The sequence below is a fragment of the Gekko japonicus genome, unplaced genomic scaffold (genome assembly GCF_001447785.1).
Source record: "Gekko japonicus isolate JY-2015 unplaced genomic scaffold, Gekko_japonicus_V1.1 scaffold5, whole genome shotgun sequence".
In the NCBI taxonomy this organism is placed as follows: domain Eukaryota; kingdom Metazoa; phylum Chordata; class Lepidosauria; order Squamata; family Gekkonidae; genus Gekko; species Gekko japonicus.
The window spans coordinates 2,459,526-2,478,271 of NW_015168652.1; the positions used below are offsets into that span (position 1 = coordinate 2,459,526).

Here is an 18,746-nt window from a genome sequence, read left to right on the forward strand (position 1 = left end):
CCCTGTGGCCAAGAAAATACTATATACTTTCTACAGAACTACAGATTCATGGTCAATCTTCAGTTAAGTTCTCTAGCACCTACTAAGAAAGTACAACACCTAGGTGTCAGGATGGTCACAACTTGCTTACACACTAGACCACTACAGCAGCTTCCAAGACATTTCCAACTACAAGTTATGATCAAGGGGGACCCTTTCCATCAGGGCTCCCTTACAGTAAAGACCAGTCTCACTGGAAGGACAAGAACGCTCAGTCCCCTTCAGGTAAGGAAACACTGCATCCTGGAGGTGAAGTAGATCTTTCTCAGTCCTCAGTCTGCCTGGTTGGGGACAATGCTAGAAGGCTCACCAGTACAGGGTCGGTGATCTGGGAGCGAGGTAACCCCCCTTGAGCTTTTGATGATTTATCTGACCTTCCTTTACCATCAGCCTACAGATACCTGGTCAACATGTACTAATCCGACGAACAACATACAATGAGGGTCTAAATCTTCATCTACCGAAAGGAAGCTATCAAGATCATAACGTGGGCAGAGAAAAACCTGACCACCAAATGACCTTCAAGTGAATTGGTGCTCCACCATGTTTCTTCTTCCACTGGCTGAAGTGATTGAGGCTTAACATCCCAGTGGCCAAGTGACTTTATGTTTGCCTATCCCCCCCCCCCATCTCAGTTCCTTCAAAATTGGTCAGGAAGATCAAGCACCAGAAGGCAGCACTCACAGTACTAGAACCATATTGTCCTCAGTGACCATGATTCTCTGTCCCTCAGGATAGGGCAAACCGACCATTGCTAACGTTCCCAGTATCACTGGACATGCTTCAACAAGGTCCAGTATGGCTTCCACATTCAGGATGGCTGTGTTTAGCTGCTTGGAGATCAAGGAAGGTGACCTTTATGTCTAGGCTTTTTGACAAAATGCAATGGATTCCCGGCTAGATTAATTTACAGTAACGTACTTCATGGAGGACTCCCATCGGGCAGAGTGGGAGAAAAGGTATCGACCTCTTGAAGACTAAGACTAAATAGGCTATATCCTTTCTATAAGAGAGATATGATGGGCTCAAGGATTCTTCCTTTACAATGTCAAGCCGCAACTCTGACAACAGTGTTACCTCTGTTCCAGGGTCTGAGCCTATCTAGACACCTTCAAGCTCGCCACCTTCCCAGGGGTGCTGCTCAATGAGCCACCACAAAGATGAAGGTTTCTAATGCAGAAATTTTGTACCATACTCTCGGTTTCGCCAGACACTATTTGATCCTCTTAAAGAAATTCCACTTAAATGGCTGAGTATGCAAATCTTATTTTTCTGAGACAAAAGGGTCATGAAGACAGATACTGCCTTTACACCGAAGGCAAATTTGACCTTTCACAGGTCCCATAAGATTTTAGTCTTCCTCATTTCACCTGAATCCTATCCATCTGAAGGACAAACTGCAGCAGGCCTTGGAAGTAAGACGTACGCTTAAAATTGATTCCTTATTCATCTTTATCTCTCCACTGAATGAAGGAAGGAAGATGTCAACTTGGACATCAGCAGTACCCCTAAGACCTACATTATTGAAGCTTACAAAGCTCAATATTTGAAATGCCATCTGGGATCACTGCACACTCAGTTCGAAGTGCCACAACCAACACTGCCCTAACCAAACACACCACAGACAAAGAGATAGGCAAGGTGAACACATGGTCGTCAATATCCACCTGTGTCGGGCACTCTAAGGTGAATTTCTATGACTTAGCTGACACAGCCTTTGGAAGTGACTTACAATATATTCTAGATCTGGAGGACGATGGCCCACCCAGCAAATGAGGACACTGCTCTGGGAGGTCCCAGCAAGATGTCCTCCGCCTCAGAGGGAGAATGACCATTGGACACTTACCATGAAGGGTCCTTCTCCTCTAAGGAAAGGAGGACATCTTGTCCCTCCCAAAGTCATTGTCAAACTAGTTATTCAGCAGGTACACTTCTTGTCTCACAAGTACTGTTTGCCTGTTTTTTCTTTATCTAGGTTGTCGCTCTGTTCTTGTCTGTTTGTTCTCTTTCCTTGAATTGACTTTACAGTCTTACGGCTTTTGGAGTTACCAGAACTGAAGAGGGTGACTCCCACAGGCAAGAGACAGGAAGTTTTAAAAGAAATGTTCCTTCCTCCCTGATTGGATGGTGGGAATCACCCAGCAAGATGTCCTCCTTTCCTCAGAGGAGAAGGACCCTTCATGGTCATTCTTCCATGTCATGGGAGTTAACAAACCAGTTTGGTTCGTATGGGACTATTTTAGTTTGGTTCAGTTCATCATTCGGTCTGCTGGTCTGCCACGAACCACAAACCAAAACACATTTTCCAGATTCATGCTCATCCCTAATGTTTACACAGTAGTGACACCCAAACTCGACAAAACCTATGTTGATCTATTTGTGCTTTCGTAGATCAAGAATATACATGTTTCAGAATCAAATCGATACATATTAACTTCTATGAAAATTCATACCCCTTCCCTCTGATTGTTTCCTGTGATTGTTTAATCATCTGGTTTATATTGACCAAAAAAGAAGATAATCTTTAATGGGCTGAATCCACTTATGCAAGAACTCTAGATCAATGGTTCCAACCCATTAAAAGTACTGTATCCTACTAGGTGCCAAAATTATTCCTGTAATGAGATTCAAAAGTTGCCTTGTTTTGTGACTGGCCCACATTGTTTGCTCAGTGATAATCTGACAAGCAGCAATCTTTCTGAATCCTTTGTTGAATTCTTGCAGTCATCAGATTTAGTGACATAGCCACAAAACACAGTATATGGGTCATCTTGCCATGCAATGTGTATGTGTTTTATTAAAAGGTCTTTAATTAAATGAAAATACCAAAGCACCGAAAACCCAGTTCATATTTATTTCAAGAGTGAAGTACAAGATAAATTCCAGAGTACTGCATGCATTCTGTCTTTCTGCTAGAATATTTTCTGTTTATTAAAGCATAAAAAGCATCTTTCATTAACACTGATAGCCTTTTCCCTGCAAGTACTCTGCCGGCATGGTATTGCTTTAAATGATTTCGAGCACATACTTATTGATTTCTATCTGAGCCTTAATCTCAAAGGATTGGATTTGTAAATCCATTCCGTCACCAGCAGCTCATTCTTTTGGCATAAGAATCTATCCGCTTTTTCCAGATGCTCTTTCACCAAGGAGAATTTCTTGTTTTAGTGGAAGATTCTTTACACAGAGGGAACACAGTGGTGTTAGCAGAAAGGGGTTGTAGGATTCAACCCATAGCTTTGAAATAATTTTCAACAAAGCAGTAGCAGATCATCAGAAGTTTGCCTGACCCCACCGGATATGAATTGTTGGATTGTATTTGTAAGCAGTAGCTAGGATCTTTTGAGTTCTAATGGAATGTTAAATTTATTTATTGAATGACCTCCCTTCTGACAATATGTAGACTTCCATTTATATGCAAGTTGTAGTGTGTAGTGCAAGTTGTTACAGAAGCCATTCCTGTTATGCACTTTTCCTATCTAAAGTGTTGTCAAGCACTGGATGACCGATTGTCAATCTTGTCATTTTGCAGTTATTTTATGCTGAAAAAATCCCTGGAACCAGAGTATCTGAGCTGAAGGCAAAATATATCCTTCTGCATGAGACTCTAGTTAGGTGAGTTAATAGTAGGCTTTATTGTACATTCTCCTGGTAAATCCTTAAAGAGCCATTTCACACATTCCAAAATCCGTGTTTGTTGGTAGATGTTATGAGGAGTCTGCATGATGAGACAGTATTTGTCTTCCAGACTGACCTGTGCCTTTTATTCCTTGTGGCATCTGGGGAGAACCAACTTTAGCCTTCCCCCCCCGTGCCATTGTCATGTCCACCCTATGGAGCCACTGTTGGCTCGATTATGAAAATTACATGAAGCCATGTAAGTAACTTGATTTCCACAATGCAACCAAGAGTGACTCAAAGGGGTGATTTGAGGACACGAAAACAATGCAGGAGGAAGGCTGAAGCTGCAATCAAAAGGAGAAAAGGCCATGTGTGAGTTTAGGAGGCAGAAAACTCCCATTGAAAATCTGATGCAAACTCCTTGTGCCATCCAAACACAAGGACTTTGTAACATGCAAGGTGACCTCATATTAAGTAACACCCAGAAATACCATGAATAAAACTTTGTTGGCCTTAAAGGTGCCACTGGACTCAAACTTTGTTCTACCTAGAAATATTGTGATTCATTGTTTTGTGCTAGATGTAATTATAGCCTGCAAATGCTTTTATGTCTTTAGAAGATGTAGGCAAGAAAAACTGTCAAATGATTAGATGGGAGACCAATCTGGAAGAATAAATTTATAAGAATTTTTAATGGAAAAGGGGATATATATACACTACATATGCTTAACTTACTTATTTTCCCCATGTTGTTAAAATACTTCATTTTCATTCAAGGTGTTTCTATGTAATCACAAGTACCAAAGCAATACAAGCTATTAAAACAAAAGAAACCATCCTCTGCTTACAGATATAATTTAACCATATTTTGAACATTCTAGCCATCTATATATATAAAAGAAAGTCCCCTCACCGTAAAATTAACACCCAGGCCAAACCACTGGACCTAGAAACACCAAATTCGAGGAGAGTACTCCTACCATGGCGTAGTTGCTCACTAAGAAGGGATTTTTTAGAAATTAGGCCCCTAAGGGGTCAAAAGGGGTAAAATGTGTTCCCCCCATTGATTCCTATGTGGCTGCCAGGTGGCTGCCTCCTCGCACCCCCCACTCTCTGATTGGTCAGCTGCAGAGCTCAGTGTTCTGAGGTAAAAAAAACCCAAAACCCAACAGTTACATGAGTATGCAGACAGCTAATGACAGTTGAGGAAAGCTTCCAACACACTCCCCCCACCTCCTACACCTAACAGGCGGTTGTCTGTCAAGTGCAGCAGCGGTTGCAGGGTGGTTAAAGCCATGAGGGATCCCACCCCAGCAGTAATGCCTTAGTGATCCTGCCGGCCCTGCCTTCACAGTGGCTTCTAATACTCCTCCCCCCTCCCCGTCCTATACTAGACAGGCAGCTGCCTGTCAGGTGTAGGAGAGGAGGTGGGATGCTTACTGCCACTAGGGAGGTTTGCTCAGCAGGGTTGCCTTAGCCCTGCTGCTGGCCCAGCCTCCCCGATGCCTTTAAATACAATCCTCTCCAACACCAGACAGGCCGGTGTCTGTCAGGTGTAGGAGCAGGGCCAGGGTATGAATGTTTATGGGGAGATAGTAAAGGACATTTCTAGGAGCCATTTCCATGCGTGCCTCCCTTATGAACCTGAAGAAATGTCCACTACATCACCACTCCCTCACACTAACTCCCCCTCACACCTCTCACCTCTTACTGCCCCCAAGAAAGCTCCTGGCAAACGTCGAGCCAGATACACCAACCCTACAAGGAGGAGGCAACTTAGGAATTCAGCAAAGACATTTGGACATAGTACTCCTGCAGTGCACTGAGCTGCACAGGCCAAGTACCAGCAAGATCACCCTGAGGTGCTCAGAACAACACAGTCTCCATAGGAGCAAAACAATCCAGGAACACAAGTAGAGAGGCCATCACTTTGGTGGGAGGTGGCAGGAGTTGACTTAACAGATGTCTGCTTCTTAAATGGACAGTTCTATGTGGCCTGCTCCAGAGTGAGCTCATCAAGCAGCCTGGTGATCCTAGCACCTGAGGGCAGAACCTCCAATGTGGTCTTGAGAGAGGTCCTTCAGTAGAGAAAAAAAAGTATGTGTGTCTCTCTTCATTTCTTACACTACAGTCATTCTCCATTAGAATTCCTACAACAAATGTCACATTTCAAATTTCACATCATCAGTATTATAACTGGATTTATGGAACTTAAATACCATAGCGAAGAACGGGTATCAGGCTAGTAGATATAAAAGCTCTCTTTTATTCTATCTACACAAGAGGAGTAGTCTTTCCATAGTCTAGATAATTAAGTATCTAGTCCTGTCTTCGCTTCTCTCTCTGTTTTTGTTAATTTCAATAGAGCAGGAATCAGTCATTTGGTTTGTCTTTAAAGCACTTTGTATTTTCATGGTATTATTATTTCCTCCTGTAACAAATGTCAGGGTTGAGTGTCTGTCAGGCGGGGAGTAAAATAGGGCAGTGCTGGGGGTTGTGAATATTTGTGAGAGTTTCCCACTGTGAAGGACCATCAAGGCAGGGCTGGCCCCATGTTTTTTTACACGCTAGGCGAGGCTACCATGTGGCGCCCCCCCCCCTCGGTGCCGGTCCTGTGTGCAATACTGCAAAAGAAATCCCTGCAATACTGCAAAAGAAATCGCAGGCTGGGCTGGGCAGCGAGGGTGGCCGCTCTCTGCTGAGATCCACGGCTGCCGCCTAATGACAGAGCGGGTGGCTCCTGCTCCTGGCCAACCCCAGCTGACTCACTCACCTGCCCGGGCTCCGTGGCAGCGGAAGACCAGTTGCCGGTTCTCTCAACCCGCACATGTGCATTCTGTCGTCGGGCAGGGGGGGGTGCTCTCTGAGGAAAGAAATGGGCCTGACAGGGAGCAGCCTCACAGCGCCCGCCTGCCTCCTCCACTGGCAGGCATGCAGCCTTCATCACACACACCCTTCCCCTCCGTCTCACCCTGCCCCTCGTGCCAGAGAGGTGCATGCAAGACGTCGGGAGGCGAGCCCCTTTTACAGTTAAGGAAGCGCGCTCACGAGTTTCATTGGGTCAGGAGGGGAGCACACTGGTGCAAGGGCGCGCACGGTTGCTGATGTCGGTCTGTGTGTTCTTCCCTCGTGTAAGGTACACTTCAGTGTTCCACAGTGAAGGAGACTCAGGGCGCGAGGCGAGGGAAGGGAGGGGATGGTGGGGTGGCAGGCAGGCCAGAATGGTGCCCTCGTCGAGCCAGCGCCCTAGGTGATGATCTAAAATTTGTCAATGATGGGCCAGCCCTGCATCAAGGGTTAATGCCTAACAGAGTCTGAGAACCTTTGAGAGACAAGCTGTTTGAACAGAATTCTCTTGAGTGAGTCAGTTAAGCAATGACAGTTGGGAACTGACAGTTGAAGAAGAGGCAATTAAGCACTGATGATGGTCAGGGAAGGAGACCATGAGAGTGAGTGGATCAAGGAGGATCCTCAGTCAAAAAAAAAAAGGAAAATAGTTTGTATTTACTAGAAGCTATTTCCCTTTGTTTGAATTAGGATCCCTGCCCAGTTAAGAAGGGAAATAGCTTCAGGAAGAAACCAACAAATAAATTATGTGGACATACAACAGAAATACAAGGAAATATGAAATATAACTCCATTTTTTTAAAGTTATAAGCAATGATATATTTAAAATACAAGGCGGGGAAAAAATTGAAAAATACAATTGGTAATGTGTGAGGTAATTTAACAGACAAATTAATGTTGTAAGTGGAAGTCCCCCTTTTGTTGTATGTATGTTTGTTTGTCTATTTTGTGTTTGTCTTGTATGGAAAATAATATATATATATATATTTTTTAAAAAGGGGAAAATAGCTTCTAAAAAAGAGTGATCCCTGGTTTGTGTAAAGAAGGATTTTAAAAACTTGGTTGTATGTTCCTGCCTTCTAAACTTTACGTGTCAGTGAAACTCAGAAATCTATGCTTGAGTGTTTAAGCAGAAACTGAAAAGGAAGCCTCTCTCCTCAAAGTTTTAATGACTTTGTTGAATAGCGGGAACACATACTTATTGGCAACAAATTATCTGGTGTTTGAGTGAATACCAAGTTACCTAAGTTTTATTATGTTTACCTACATCCTCCACATGATTCCACCTGACCTGTTCTCCTTCAAGTTAAATAAAACATTCATTTTTAACTTTCAAAAGCCTCTTGTGTGCCATTTCAAAAGCAGAAGGTGATTTTGTTTCTTTGCTCAGTTCCCTGACCTGGGCCAGCATCAAAATAATAAAGCATCAAAACAATAAATTGACTGGGTGGGATAGCCATAGACAAACAAATAAGAAGAAAATAGAAAAAGGGGCCGCTCAGCAAGAAAGAAGACAGAAGGAAAAATCCTGAGTGTGAGGGAGGCCAGAAGGTGAGATCGTCATACCTACCTAAGTGGAAAAATGTGACTTCTAAATTAAAAAAAGATAGACCTTTCTCCATGTACATAATCAGGAGTGAACATGCTCATTACTCTCCAGGAGGCTTGTAATGGGGAAAGCAGTCGAGTTTCAGTTGAAGGAAAAAGGAAAACAAGGCAGGGGACAGTGAAATAGGACTGTACAGGCCCCTTCGAGCTTATTGTACCTAGAAGGGGAAATTTGGGTTGGGGGGATTTCCAGCCATTTCTCCCCCCCCCCTATTTTCATGGGTCCCCAACTTGTAAAGATATTGTAAACTTTAAAGTTCAGATGTGATTTGCAATGTACATTTTTACTTTATTTTGTTTTCTAAATGTGCGGTTCAACAATTTTGTTTTACTTCAGTTTACAGGCATCAGAGATTCAGCTGTTACAAGATGCCAAACATTTCACTGTTGAAGTAGAACAGCAGCAGCAGGAACTAGAAAAGGCTGACCAGTTTCCAGAAGGTTCCACTTCCGAAGTGTCCAAACTGAGACAGCAGTACCTGAGATATCTTAATGAATATAATGCAATTCAAGAAAGAGAGTATGAAATTCAGTACAAGTTGAACAGGTAAATAATACAGGAGTTAACTAAATTACAAATATATGAAGTGCCATCCAGGCTACCAGGAGCCTGGCACCTGTGTAAACATTTACTTGAGAGGAGAGGGTAAGTAGAAGAGAAACAGAAGGTGATAGCTTGTGCTGAACCATTTGACTGCTAGGGTTGCCAACAGGCCTAGTGGAAAATGTTCTGTCCCTTTAACAGAGGATTAATATGTATAGTTAGGTTTAGTTTATTAATATGGTCTATAACCAGCACAAGTCACATGACTGCAGTTCTTATAAAATAGTAAAATCATACAGAAGAAATGCAGTTCTTAAAAATTGTAAGTCTTACAATGATATACCAATTTAAAATTTCTCTAGTAATGCAACCTGGACAAAGAGATTGAGTTTCTAAGATGTTAAAATTCTTATTTAGTTTGTGAGGTTTCCTGGCGGATTTTGCAGGCAGCTGTGAAGACTCTCGCACTGAGTGCTGTGACCTGAGGGTTAACACCCATAAGAAGTGTCCTAACTCTATAAAAATCTATATATAAAAAGTGTCCTAATAATCTGTTAAATCAGAGCAGCCAGGATACCTTCTGAGTAGAGGGGAAATGACCTTTAAGCAAATTTCTCGATAGAGTAAAATATGTTCTGAAGTTTCAACTTCTCCGATGCCACAGAGGCAGACCCTTTTCAGCATAGGAATCTTTCTATATCGCCCCTCCACCACTGTGATACTTCCCTCCCTGAAGCCAGCTTGCTCTTTGGCGATTAAATTTTCCTGTTCAGCCCAGTTTTTAACTTTGTCCAAGAGGTGGCTAGCATAAAGTTAGCTTGTGATACTAAGCAAACTAATAGGTCTGCGATTAGCTGGATCACCCCTCACCCCTTTCTTAAAGAACGATTATTGTCTGCCCCCAGCCCTCTGGGATGCACCTCGAGGAGTCAATATGTTTGAAGAGGGAGGCCAGGAGTGGGGCCCACCAGTCGATGTTATCTTTGAAAGCACAGGAGGAATATTGTCGATGCCAGAAGTAGGGTTGCCAAGTCGATCTTCGCCGGGAGCAGGGGGCTCCGGCCGGCGTCTGGTGCGCACGCGCGCAAAGCGCATGTACGCCACATGCACATCACCCGGAAGTGACGTGATGATGCCAGGCACGCTGGGGGCGGGGGCACGGCCATACAAGGGAAAACCATAGAGTTTTCCCTTGGATGGCCGTGGCCACACCCCCAGCGTGCCCGGCGTGGTCGTGTCACTTCCAGGTGACGTGCAAGTCGGGGAGGAGTTCCCCCTGGGGCCCGTGTTAGGAGAAATCCTCTTTGGGAGAATTAATCCTTTAGCCCAAATCTGCCTTATGTACGACAGGGGCTTGTGGGTTCTTGGACACCAATGCATACAGGGATTAAAACCAGAATAGACACTCCTTGTTCCCCATAGAAGAGACAACACCACTGGATGTTTAAAGGATAAATGTTGTCTTTACTGAGTAATATTGGAATTCACAAGCATACAAAACAGATTCGTTCACACACACTCACAAGTTCCTTTAGATACAATAGGAATGGAAAGCAATCAGTATAGAAAATAATAAAGCTTTAACTAATTAGAGGGCAACACAGAAAAGGATAACGATGATACTTATCTGATCCAGAGAGAGGTTGATCTTTTCAATGAAGAATGTGGGAACAAAAGATCTCACTAGAGGGATTCTACTTCACACAGTTGGAACCAGCCAACACATGTGGGCTTCTTGGCTGCAGTCCAAGAAAGCATGTGAGAATTACCTTTAGTAGAGCTTCAGTTGCCTAGGTGGGGGGGGGGGAAGGATGGCTTGCTAGCTGGCAGAACTTTAGTTACAAAGGTGGGGTAAAGGTGGCTAGCGACGAACAAAGGATGTACATCGCCTTTTAAAACCTAGTTTGGGGGTTGGCATCAGTGCCAACCTCCTGTCATTAGTCCGTCCCATTCCCTATGTCTATTGGCCATTGGGATGTGACGTATCTATCTAGGGGGAGTGGACAATCTTCAAATTCTACCCTATACTTCAATAGGAACCATTTGGTCAAGGTGTCAAAGTTGTATTGCCATGGAAACCTTTGATGTGTTGATGCTCTGGCTTGGTCCAAGAGCTGTAAACAGGAAGAAGTCACTTTCAGATGCAAACCAGATAAAGGGTTACGTGTTATCCAGAAACTCCTTGATGGTGGAATACTTGTTGTTTGTAAGAGTCCTTGTGGCTGAGCATAATGGAGAATGCTTTCTTGTTCCCAAGGCAGGATGGGTAGGTGTGTGTGTGTCCATTAGCATACCAATGCAAGCAGAGCAGGCCAAGCATATAGCATAGCAGCTTCCAGATGCAGGCAGACCAAAGCCAGCAAATCACACAGCATTCCCAAAACCCATACACAAAAACCCTCCACAGTTTTAAGCACATCTCTTAACACCCGATCCGGTGGCGCTGGGGAACGGGCCTCTGGGGCCCCCCGGGGGGACTTGGGAAGCCTAGCCGGAAGCTTTAGCTCTCTTAAGTTGATTGATAAGTGACATAACCTCTTTACAGAGACAGAAGGGCATGGAGGTAGATCCTCTGTCTTTTGGAGTGGGGCTTCCAGAGGTACATCTGTGTATAACTTTCGGAAATATATTTTCTGGGTGTCCATTATTATGAGTGAGCCTGTGGGGGAAGAGTGCTTAAAAGTATGACTAGATACTATCTTTTTCCCTTGGCTGCTTGTATTAAGCACTCTCATGCTGCCATTGTGTCGGCTTTCCTTTTCTGTGCTATTAATTTCTTGTAGGACTTCTTTAGACCTAGCAAACATAGGAGTAGGATCAAACTGTCTGGTCCAGGAGTGGTTTTGTAAGCCAGGTAGGTGGAATTAAGTGCCAGCTTAGCTTTTCTGCTGTTCTTATCAAACCACCATTTGGAGATCCTTCTTGCTTTTTTGCTTGTAGCCTGGTGTCTTCTACAAGCAAAGGCTTCAATCTCCAAACAAGACAATCATAGAAGACCAGAAGATCACAGCCCATGGTGTTGTCCAAAATACCTGTTTGACAAGCTGAGGCATTCTCACATTCTAGGGTCTCCACCCTTTGTTCAAGTCGGGCTGTCCACCTGGTACAGCATCACACTTGTTCAATTGGTATAATATGTGGCCCAGGTTGAGTTTCAGGGTAAGTTTGTCGAGTAGGTAGCACTATCCACAGTAAAAGAGGTGGTCACTTTCTAAGTCAGAGAGTGCCTGGAGGCTTCTAACGAAGGGTGTTAAGGTCTCGCTAACTAAGATGTAGTCAGTGCTACCGCATCTTGTTCCTACCATGAAGGTAAACTCTCTTGGATAATCGCCAGGTGTAGAGCCATTTAAGATGTAAAGTTTTAACCTTATAGCCATCCTGTCAAGATAGTAGCCAGCATAATTTGCTTTGCAATCTTTAGAGGAGCATGGATAATAGATGTGAATTTGTGCATCTGTGGGCACTTTAAACTTGACATTACAAGAATGATTGTCTGGACCGATGCTTGCATTAAAGTCCTCTCCTAGAAGAACCTTATCTACATTGTTTTCTAATAAAAGATCTTCGATATAGCATTCCAAGTCAGCCCAGGACTTCATTTTTCTTTGTTGAGGCGGGAGATATGTGTTGACAGCTAATGCTGTGACAGGGCCCGGTTGAAGAAGAAGAGCCATTGCCAGTTGATTCAGAGGGTGCAATGTTGTGCACCTTGCTCCTAAAGAAGCGGATACTAGGATGCACAGGCCTCTCTTCAGCCTCCCAGGTCCTATGCTCGGAATTGCCCCTGAATTATAAGAGTGGTAGCCATCAATTCTAGTTTCGTTGGCTATTCAAGTCTCTTGTTTTAGGATTATATTGTGGTTCCATTGAAAAATACTACTTGCTTATTCAGCGGGTCCAACCTGCAATATTCCGTGTTGTGATCTCCAGGGACTTAGCTGGGTCTGGCTTGTTCTGGTCTAGGCACCGTCATACTGTGGTTATTCTGTTCTGCTTTTGTTTTAAGGTGTTACTATCTTCATTACATAAGAATATAAGAGAAGCCAATGTTGGATCAGGAGAATGGCCCATCAAGTCCAACACTCTGTCACACAGTGGCCAAAAATACCAGGTGCCATCAGGAGGTCCACCACTGGGGGCAGGACACTAGAAGCCCTCCCGCTGTTGCGCCCCCTCCAAGAACCAAGAATACAGAACATCACTTGCCCCAGACTGAGAGTTCCTGTCTATACCTTGTAGCTAATAGCCACTGATGGACTTCTGCTCCATATGTTTATCCAGTTCCCTCTTGAAGCCGTCCATGCTTATAGCCACCACCACCTCCTGTGGCAGTGAATTCCATGTGTTAATCACTCTTTGGGTGAAGAAATACTTCCTTTTATCTGTTCTAACCCGACTGCTCAGCAATTTTATTGCGTGTCCACGAGTTCTTGCTTCATGAGAAAGGGATAAAAGTACTTCTTTCTCTACATGCTCTATCCCATGCATAATCTTGTAAACCTCGATCATGTCACCCCTCAGTTGTTGTTTCTCCAAGCTAAAGAGCCCCATGTGCTTTAACCTTTCTTCATAGGGAAAGTGTTCCAACCCTTTTATAATTCTAGTTGCCCTTTTCTGCACTTTTTCAAATGCTATAATATCCTTTCTGAGGTGTGGTGACCAGAATTGCACACAGTACTCCGAATGAGGTTGTACCATCGATTTATACAAGGGCATTATGATACCGGCTGATTTGTTTTTAATTTCCTTCCTAATAATCCCCAGCATAGCAGTGGCTTTTTTAATTGCAGTTGCACACTGCCTCGACATTTTCAGTGAGTTAACTACTACGACTCCAAGATCTCCCTCTTGGTCAGTCTCCACCAGTTTGGACCCCATCAACCTGTATTTATAGTTAGGATTTTTGCCCCCAGTGTGCACCACTTTGCACGTATTCCCTATCAAATCTATAGCGGGAACAAATCACAGTAAGCTTGCCATGTGACCACAGCCTAAGTCTCCATTAAAGGGATAGGTCATTTTTCTCCAGATTAATTGGCAGCCCTGATGAATGCTTATGAGGAGTCCTGTGGTTATGCAAGTGAAGGCCACCTGCAGAAGCCTTTGAGCCTCCTGTAACATGGTAGGAATCTGTAGCTGGACCTTGTGCTTGAGACATGGTTATGGGATGCAGTGAGGGGATGCACACTCGAGAGCTGCATCATCAGCTATTTTGTCCCCATTTCTTCATAGCACAACTGGGACTTAATGTGAAACAATGGAAGGAAGACACACAGAGGCAGTGTGCATGTACTGTCAAGCCCTGCTTAGCATCTAGTTTTCCCGAAGGAACATTTTGACAAGGGAATGGGTTGAAGGACCAAAGACCCAAACTCCCTCTGCCCTGTAGCTTCTTGCCAAATCTTATTGCCACAAGTAATATTTACCTATACTTTTGGAACTGGCAATTGAACAATCAGATGTCACTGTTTAGGAGGCCAGATTTCACTTAGGGGTCTCCAGTTGCTGATCTATAACATAGTGCCCTCAAGTTAAAGAGTTTTACAGGTTGGGGGTTAGGGATGTGCATTAGGGTTTACCCAAACTGAAAATATACCCCCCCAAAAAACAGCTTATCAGTATGTTTCTGGTATATTTTGGTATCCCAAAAGTATCCAGGATTTTTTGGGAGAACCTGTAGGATCAGCTGCTTTGGGGGCTCTGTTGGGCAGTCCAGTTTAAACCAGGGTGCTCAGCAGAGCCCCAGCTGAGCCTGTGGGGATCCCCACAGGATCCGCTGCTTTGTGAGATCATTTGGCCAGTCTCGTTTAAAGGGACTGCCCAAAAGAGCCCCAGCTGAACTCCAGCTGTTTTTTGCTGCTTTGCTGCTGCTTTTTTTCTCTCTGTATTTTTTCCCTCTCTATTCTTCTGTTCGGGTCTATTGGACTAAAAAAAAATATTGGGATTTCTGAAAAAATCCCAATCAGAATACTTTACCTGTATTGGGATCCGTTTTTTTTTTTTGTTTTTTTTTTTTTTTTTTGGGGGGGGGAATCCCGAAATGTTTTCGGGTCCAATAGACCCAAACTGAAAAATATAGAGAAAAAAATTCCACACCCCTATTGGGGGTATGAGTTACAAATATTGTGCAGTATGGGAGTGGGAAGGCAGGAAAGTTTCATTCCACTAATGGAAAATTTAGTCTAGATCCAACTCTATATTTTTTTCTGCTGAATATTGACAGTCACCAATGGAGGGACTCAACGTTCACTGTATCAACCATCTCCAACCTCCATAGGCTTCCCTGGGTGACGACTGTCCCCAGCTGGCCATGTCCCAACGTATCAGATCTCACTAAGAATAGTTTCACTCCCACCTTTCTTCCTTTATTCAGCTCCTTTTTCCTGTGCCACCATAAGAGAAAGTAGATAACTTCAGCTTCTCCTAATGGCTAAAATGCCTTTTTAAAGAACTTTTAAATATAACCCTTCTCCTAAATTAATGCATAGGTTCTTCCCTAACCCTCTGCACCCATGTATCTTGAATATGAATCCAATCCTGAGGAGGCAAGCCTTTCTTGGAAATCTTATATCGGGGAGGAGATTCTCTAACCTTTAATTAATTTCCTAGTTAGGGGTGGTATATGTATGGGGTGGTATGTGAATGGGATGCAGAAAGACCACAGACTGAAAAAATAAAATAAACTTTTTCTAAACATCTAACAGCTATTGAATTTACAAGGCGAAATGTTGAGCAAGTAGATACATGTTAACTGAGCAAAGGAAAAATATACATGTAGGAAATAAATACTTTTTGTTACCCTAAATTTAACTTACCTAAAAAATGGGCTTACAAGTGGCCTCTATCCTTATTTATTCTATTTATTTATTTATTATTTAAAGCATCTATTACCACCATTCTTTCGCACATACCTCAAGGCAGCTTCCAATACAGAAGAACACATAAAATACATTAAAAAATAAAACCAAAATTTAAAAATCACAACTCAGGACTCCTATTAAACTTAACTAAACTAAAACTAAACGAAAACTAAACTAAAACTAAACTAAAACTAAACTAAAACTAAACCAAAACTAAACCTAAACTAAACCTACACTAAAACTACACTAAAACTACACTAAAACCACACTAAAACCACACTAAACCTAAACTTAAACTAAACTTAAACTAAACTTAAACTAAACTTAAACTAAACTTAAACTAAACTTAAACTAAACTTAAACTAAATAAAAACTAAACTTAAACTAAACTTAAACTAAACTTAAACTAAATAAAACTGTCTTCAACGGCATGCTTCTGTTCATATAGCCCCACCTCTTCATCTGCGTAAGTCCTTTCTGGGTTCTTGTTCACACTTGAGGGTGAGAGTAGATTGGGAACCACTATGTAGATAGATAGATAGATAGATAGATAGATAGATAGATAGATAGATAGATAGATAGATAGATAGATACGCGGGGGGGAATCCAGAATCATGACACTTCCCTGTTATTAAATCATTCAACAATCTTATATTTCATTTCAGGGATAAACTTTGTTTTTCTGTGTGCATAGTTAAATATTTAAAAGGTGAATGCTTCCAAGTAATGGATAATCACTTGCTTTGACATCTGTAAGCTGAATTTTCTTCTGTATTAATCTACTTTTCTTTAGCTTATTAGAAGACAAGAAACTCATAGAAAAAGAGTATCAAAGAATCCCTAAAGCTACTGTAAGTATGATGTTCATATTGCCATATTTGGAGCCATTTGGCTGCATGAAAAAATAAGAAAATTATACAGCTAAAATACAAACACATTACTCTTATAGTACACAGAATTCTTGGGAACGTGGAATGGGATGCGGGTGTAACACTGTACCTCTGCTAATTGTAGTTTGCTAATTAGGAGCCATCCTTAGGAATGGTGTTCCATCCACTATCCCTTCCTTTATTTATTTTAACCATGGTTTGGTGCTACATGTGTGCCCATGTTTACCATGGTTAATGCTAATCAAGAGTTTCCACGATTTACAGACTTACATTGCACCGCAAAAGAAACTAAGGCTTTTCCTGACATGGAGATTAAAGCTTCTTGCAGGCAAGAGGATTGTGTGAAGCTAGCACATGGTAGCTTACATTGTTTCTTCGCATTTACATGTACTTACTTCATGAGGAAAGGGCTTCCCCCCCCCCCAGACAGCCAAGTGAAGTGCATTTAGTTCATCATAGGTGTCACACCTACAGCGTAAAAAGGAAATTCCAGGCTTAGAATTATTGCAGCTGTCACTTGCTGCTACACCATTACTACTCTGACACTCAGACTGCACCCAGACATAGTTTGGATATTTTCAGGTGGGTAGCTGTGTTGGTCTCAAGCAACAGAACCAAGTTTGATTCCAGTGGCACCTTTAAGACCAACAAAGTTTTATTCTGGGTATAAACTTTCCTATGCATGCACATGAAAGCTTACACCCAGAATCAAAATGTGTTGGTCTTAAAGGTGCCACTGGACTCTAACTTTGTTTTGGATATTTTGCTATTGTTGCATTGCAGCAATTGTTTGCAACTGCATTTTCCTGTATGGATAAGACAGTTCACGTTTGAAGGGTTTTTTGAATGATTTTTAACATTATTTTTGAATGAGTGCTAGAGCTCCATGATAATGCAATATCCACTAGATGCAGACTCAGGTCACTTCCTGTAATGTATCCGCCATTACCACGTGCGCGACCGTTGGGCCATGCGGTCAAGCACAAGCCCAGAGCTTCGCTCCTGCAGAACAATAGCGGAGCGGATCCTAGCCCGCACCAACCAGAGGGCCAGGTCCGCGGCCGAGAGCCAATGGGACTCTCGGCCACTGTAAATAACCTATAGGGTCACTAGGGGGTGTGTTTTGGTGGTGGGTTTCTGAGCATATATACCGGCCTGCGTGCCGGGGTTTCTTGTCTTGTTCTTCACTAAATAAAGTACTCTTTGCTGAATCACTCCACGTTTCCGAGTACTTTTCACTTCCGCATGGAGCTTTTATTCTGTTCTGGCGACCACAGTGGAGCAGATGATTTTTTACCATCTGTACAGCATTCTCGTGCTGTCCACTTTCTCGGTTTTTGCCCAGATTGTAGTCAAAAGTAATCCAAGGGGACATTTTAAATTGGGAAAATAGTGGAGGTGAAGAATCTACTTTCTCTAATGATCCATTTTAGGTGAGTCCTTCTCCATGTGTTTTTTTTACACATCAGACGTTCAGTTCACGAGATTCCAATATCATGGGCAATTAGGTATCCAGTCAAAGCATAAAGGATGGGTCCATGGAATCATGCATCAAGGAATAAGCATGTCTATAAAACAGACCTAATTGTAACATACTCTCAGTGAATGGGTTCCACTTTTCAGTCAGTGTAAGAAGAGGTACCTGAACTTGGTGTTTTTGTTGTTGTTGGTTTTTAAGGATGCTGAAAAACTGATTAAAGGCCTGAAAGAAAGCTGTGAAGAGCTCCGTAAAGAAACTTCGCAAAGAAGGCAAGAAATTAAAACACTGAAAGAAGATTTGACAGTAAGACAAAAGCATCTCACTAGAGACCAGAAAGAACTTGATGAAATCCTTCGGAAGCAAGAAGATATAAAAGTAATCCAAGCCTAAGTGTATCGTTATCAGTACATGTCTTAAGGGCTAGTGCCCGTATTATGTTTGGCTGCTTTCGTTCTTCATAAGTGTTTAGAGAAAAGGCCAGAAACAGCCACAGGGGTGTGTGGGGGGGTACAAATTCTGCAAGGTGGGGGATGCATAAGGCTGCCAGCTCTGGGCTGGGAAATGCCTGGGTCTTTAGGGAGTGGAGCCTGGGGAGGGTGAGGTTTGGGGAGAGGAGTGAACTCAGAGAGATGTGATGTCATTGAGTCTCCCCTCTGAAGCAGCCATTTTCTTCAGGGGAGCTGATCTCTGTGGCCTAGACATCAACTGTAATTCCAGGAGATCTCCAGCTCCCATCTGGAGACTGGCAATCCTAGTTAGGTTCTGTTGTCACGGGCTGGGGTGAAGGCAGAGAGAGAGAATATCAGTCCAGTCTGAGGTCAAAGCCGAGAGGTAGCCGAGGTAGGAGTCTGTCGCAT

The 18,746-nt window shown here is 42.9% G+C and overlaps 1 protein-coding gene across 1 annotated transcript in view; it reads left to right on the forward strand.

The window, feature by feature from the left end:
* Positions 1 to 1,284: 1,284 nt before the first annotated feature.
* CCDC146 (coiled-coil domain containing 146) overlaps positions 1,285 to 18,746 on the forward strand; it is a 54,927-nt gene continuing 37,465 nt past the window's right edge. The window contains exons 1-5 of the mRNA XM_015415054.1: positions 1,285 to 1,377; positions 3,572 to 3,654; positions 8,453 to 8,662; positions 16,313 to 16,370; positions 18,088 to 18,264. Coding sequence (XP_015270540.1) covers positions 1,285 to 1,377; positions 3,572 to 3,654; positions 8,453 to 8,662; positions 16,313 to 16,370; positions 18,088 to 18,264 — 621 coding nt within the window. The remainder of the gene's footprint in view (positions 1,378 to 3,571; positions 3,655 to 8,452; positions 8,663 to 16,312; positions 16,371 to 18,087; positions 18,265 to 18,746) is intronic.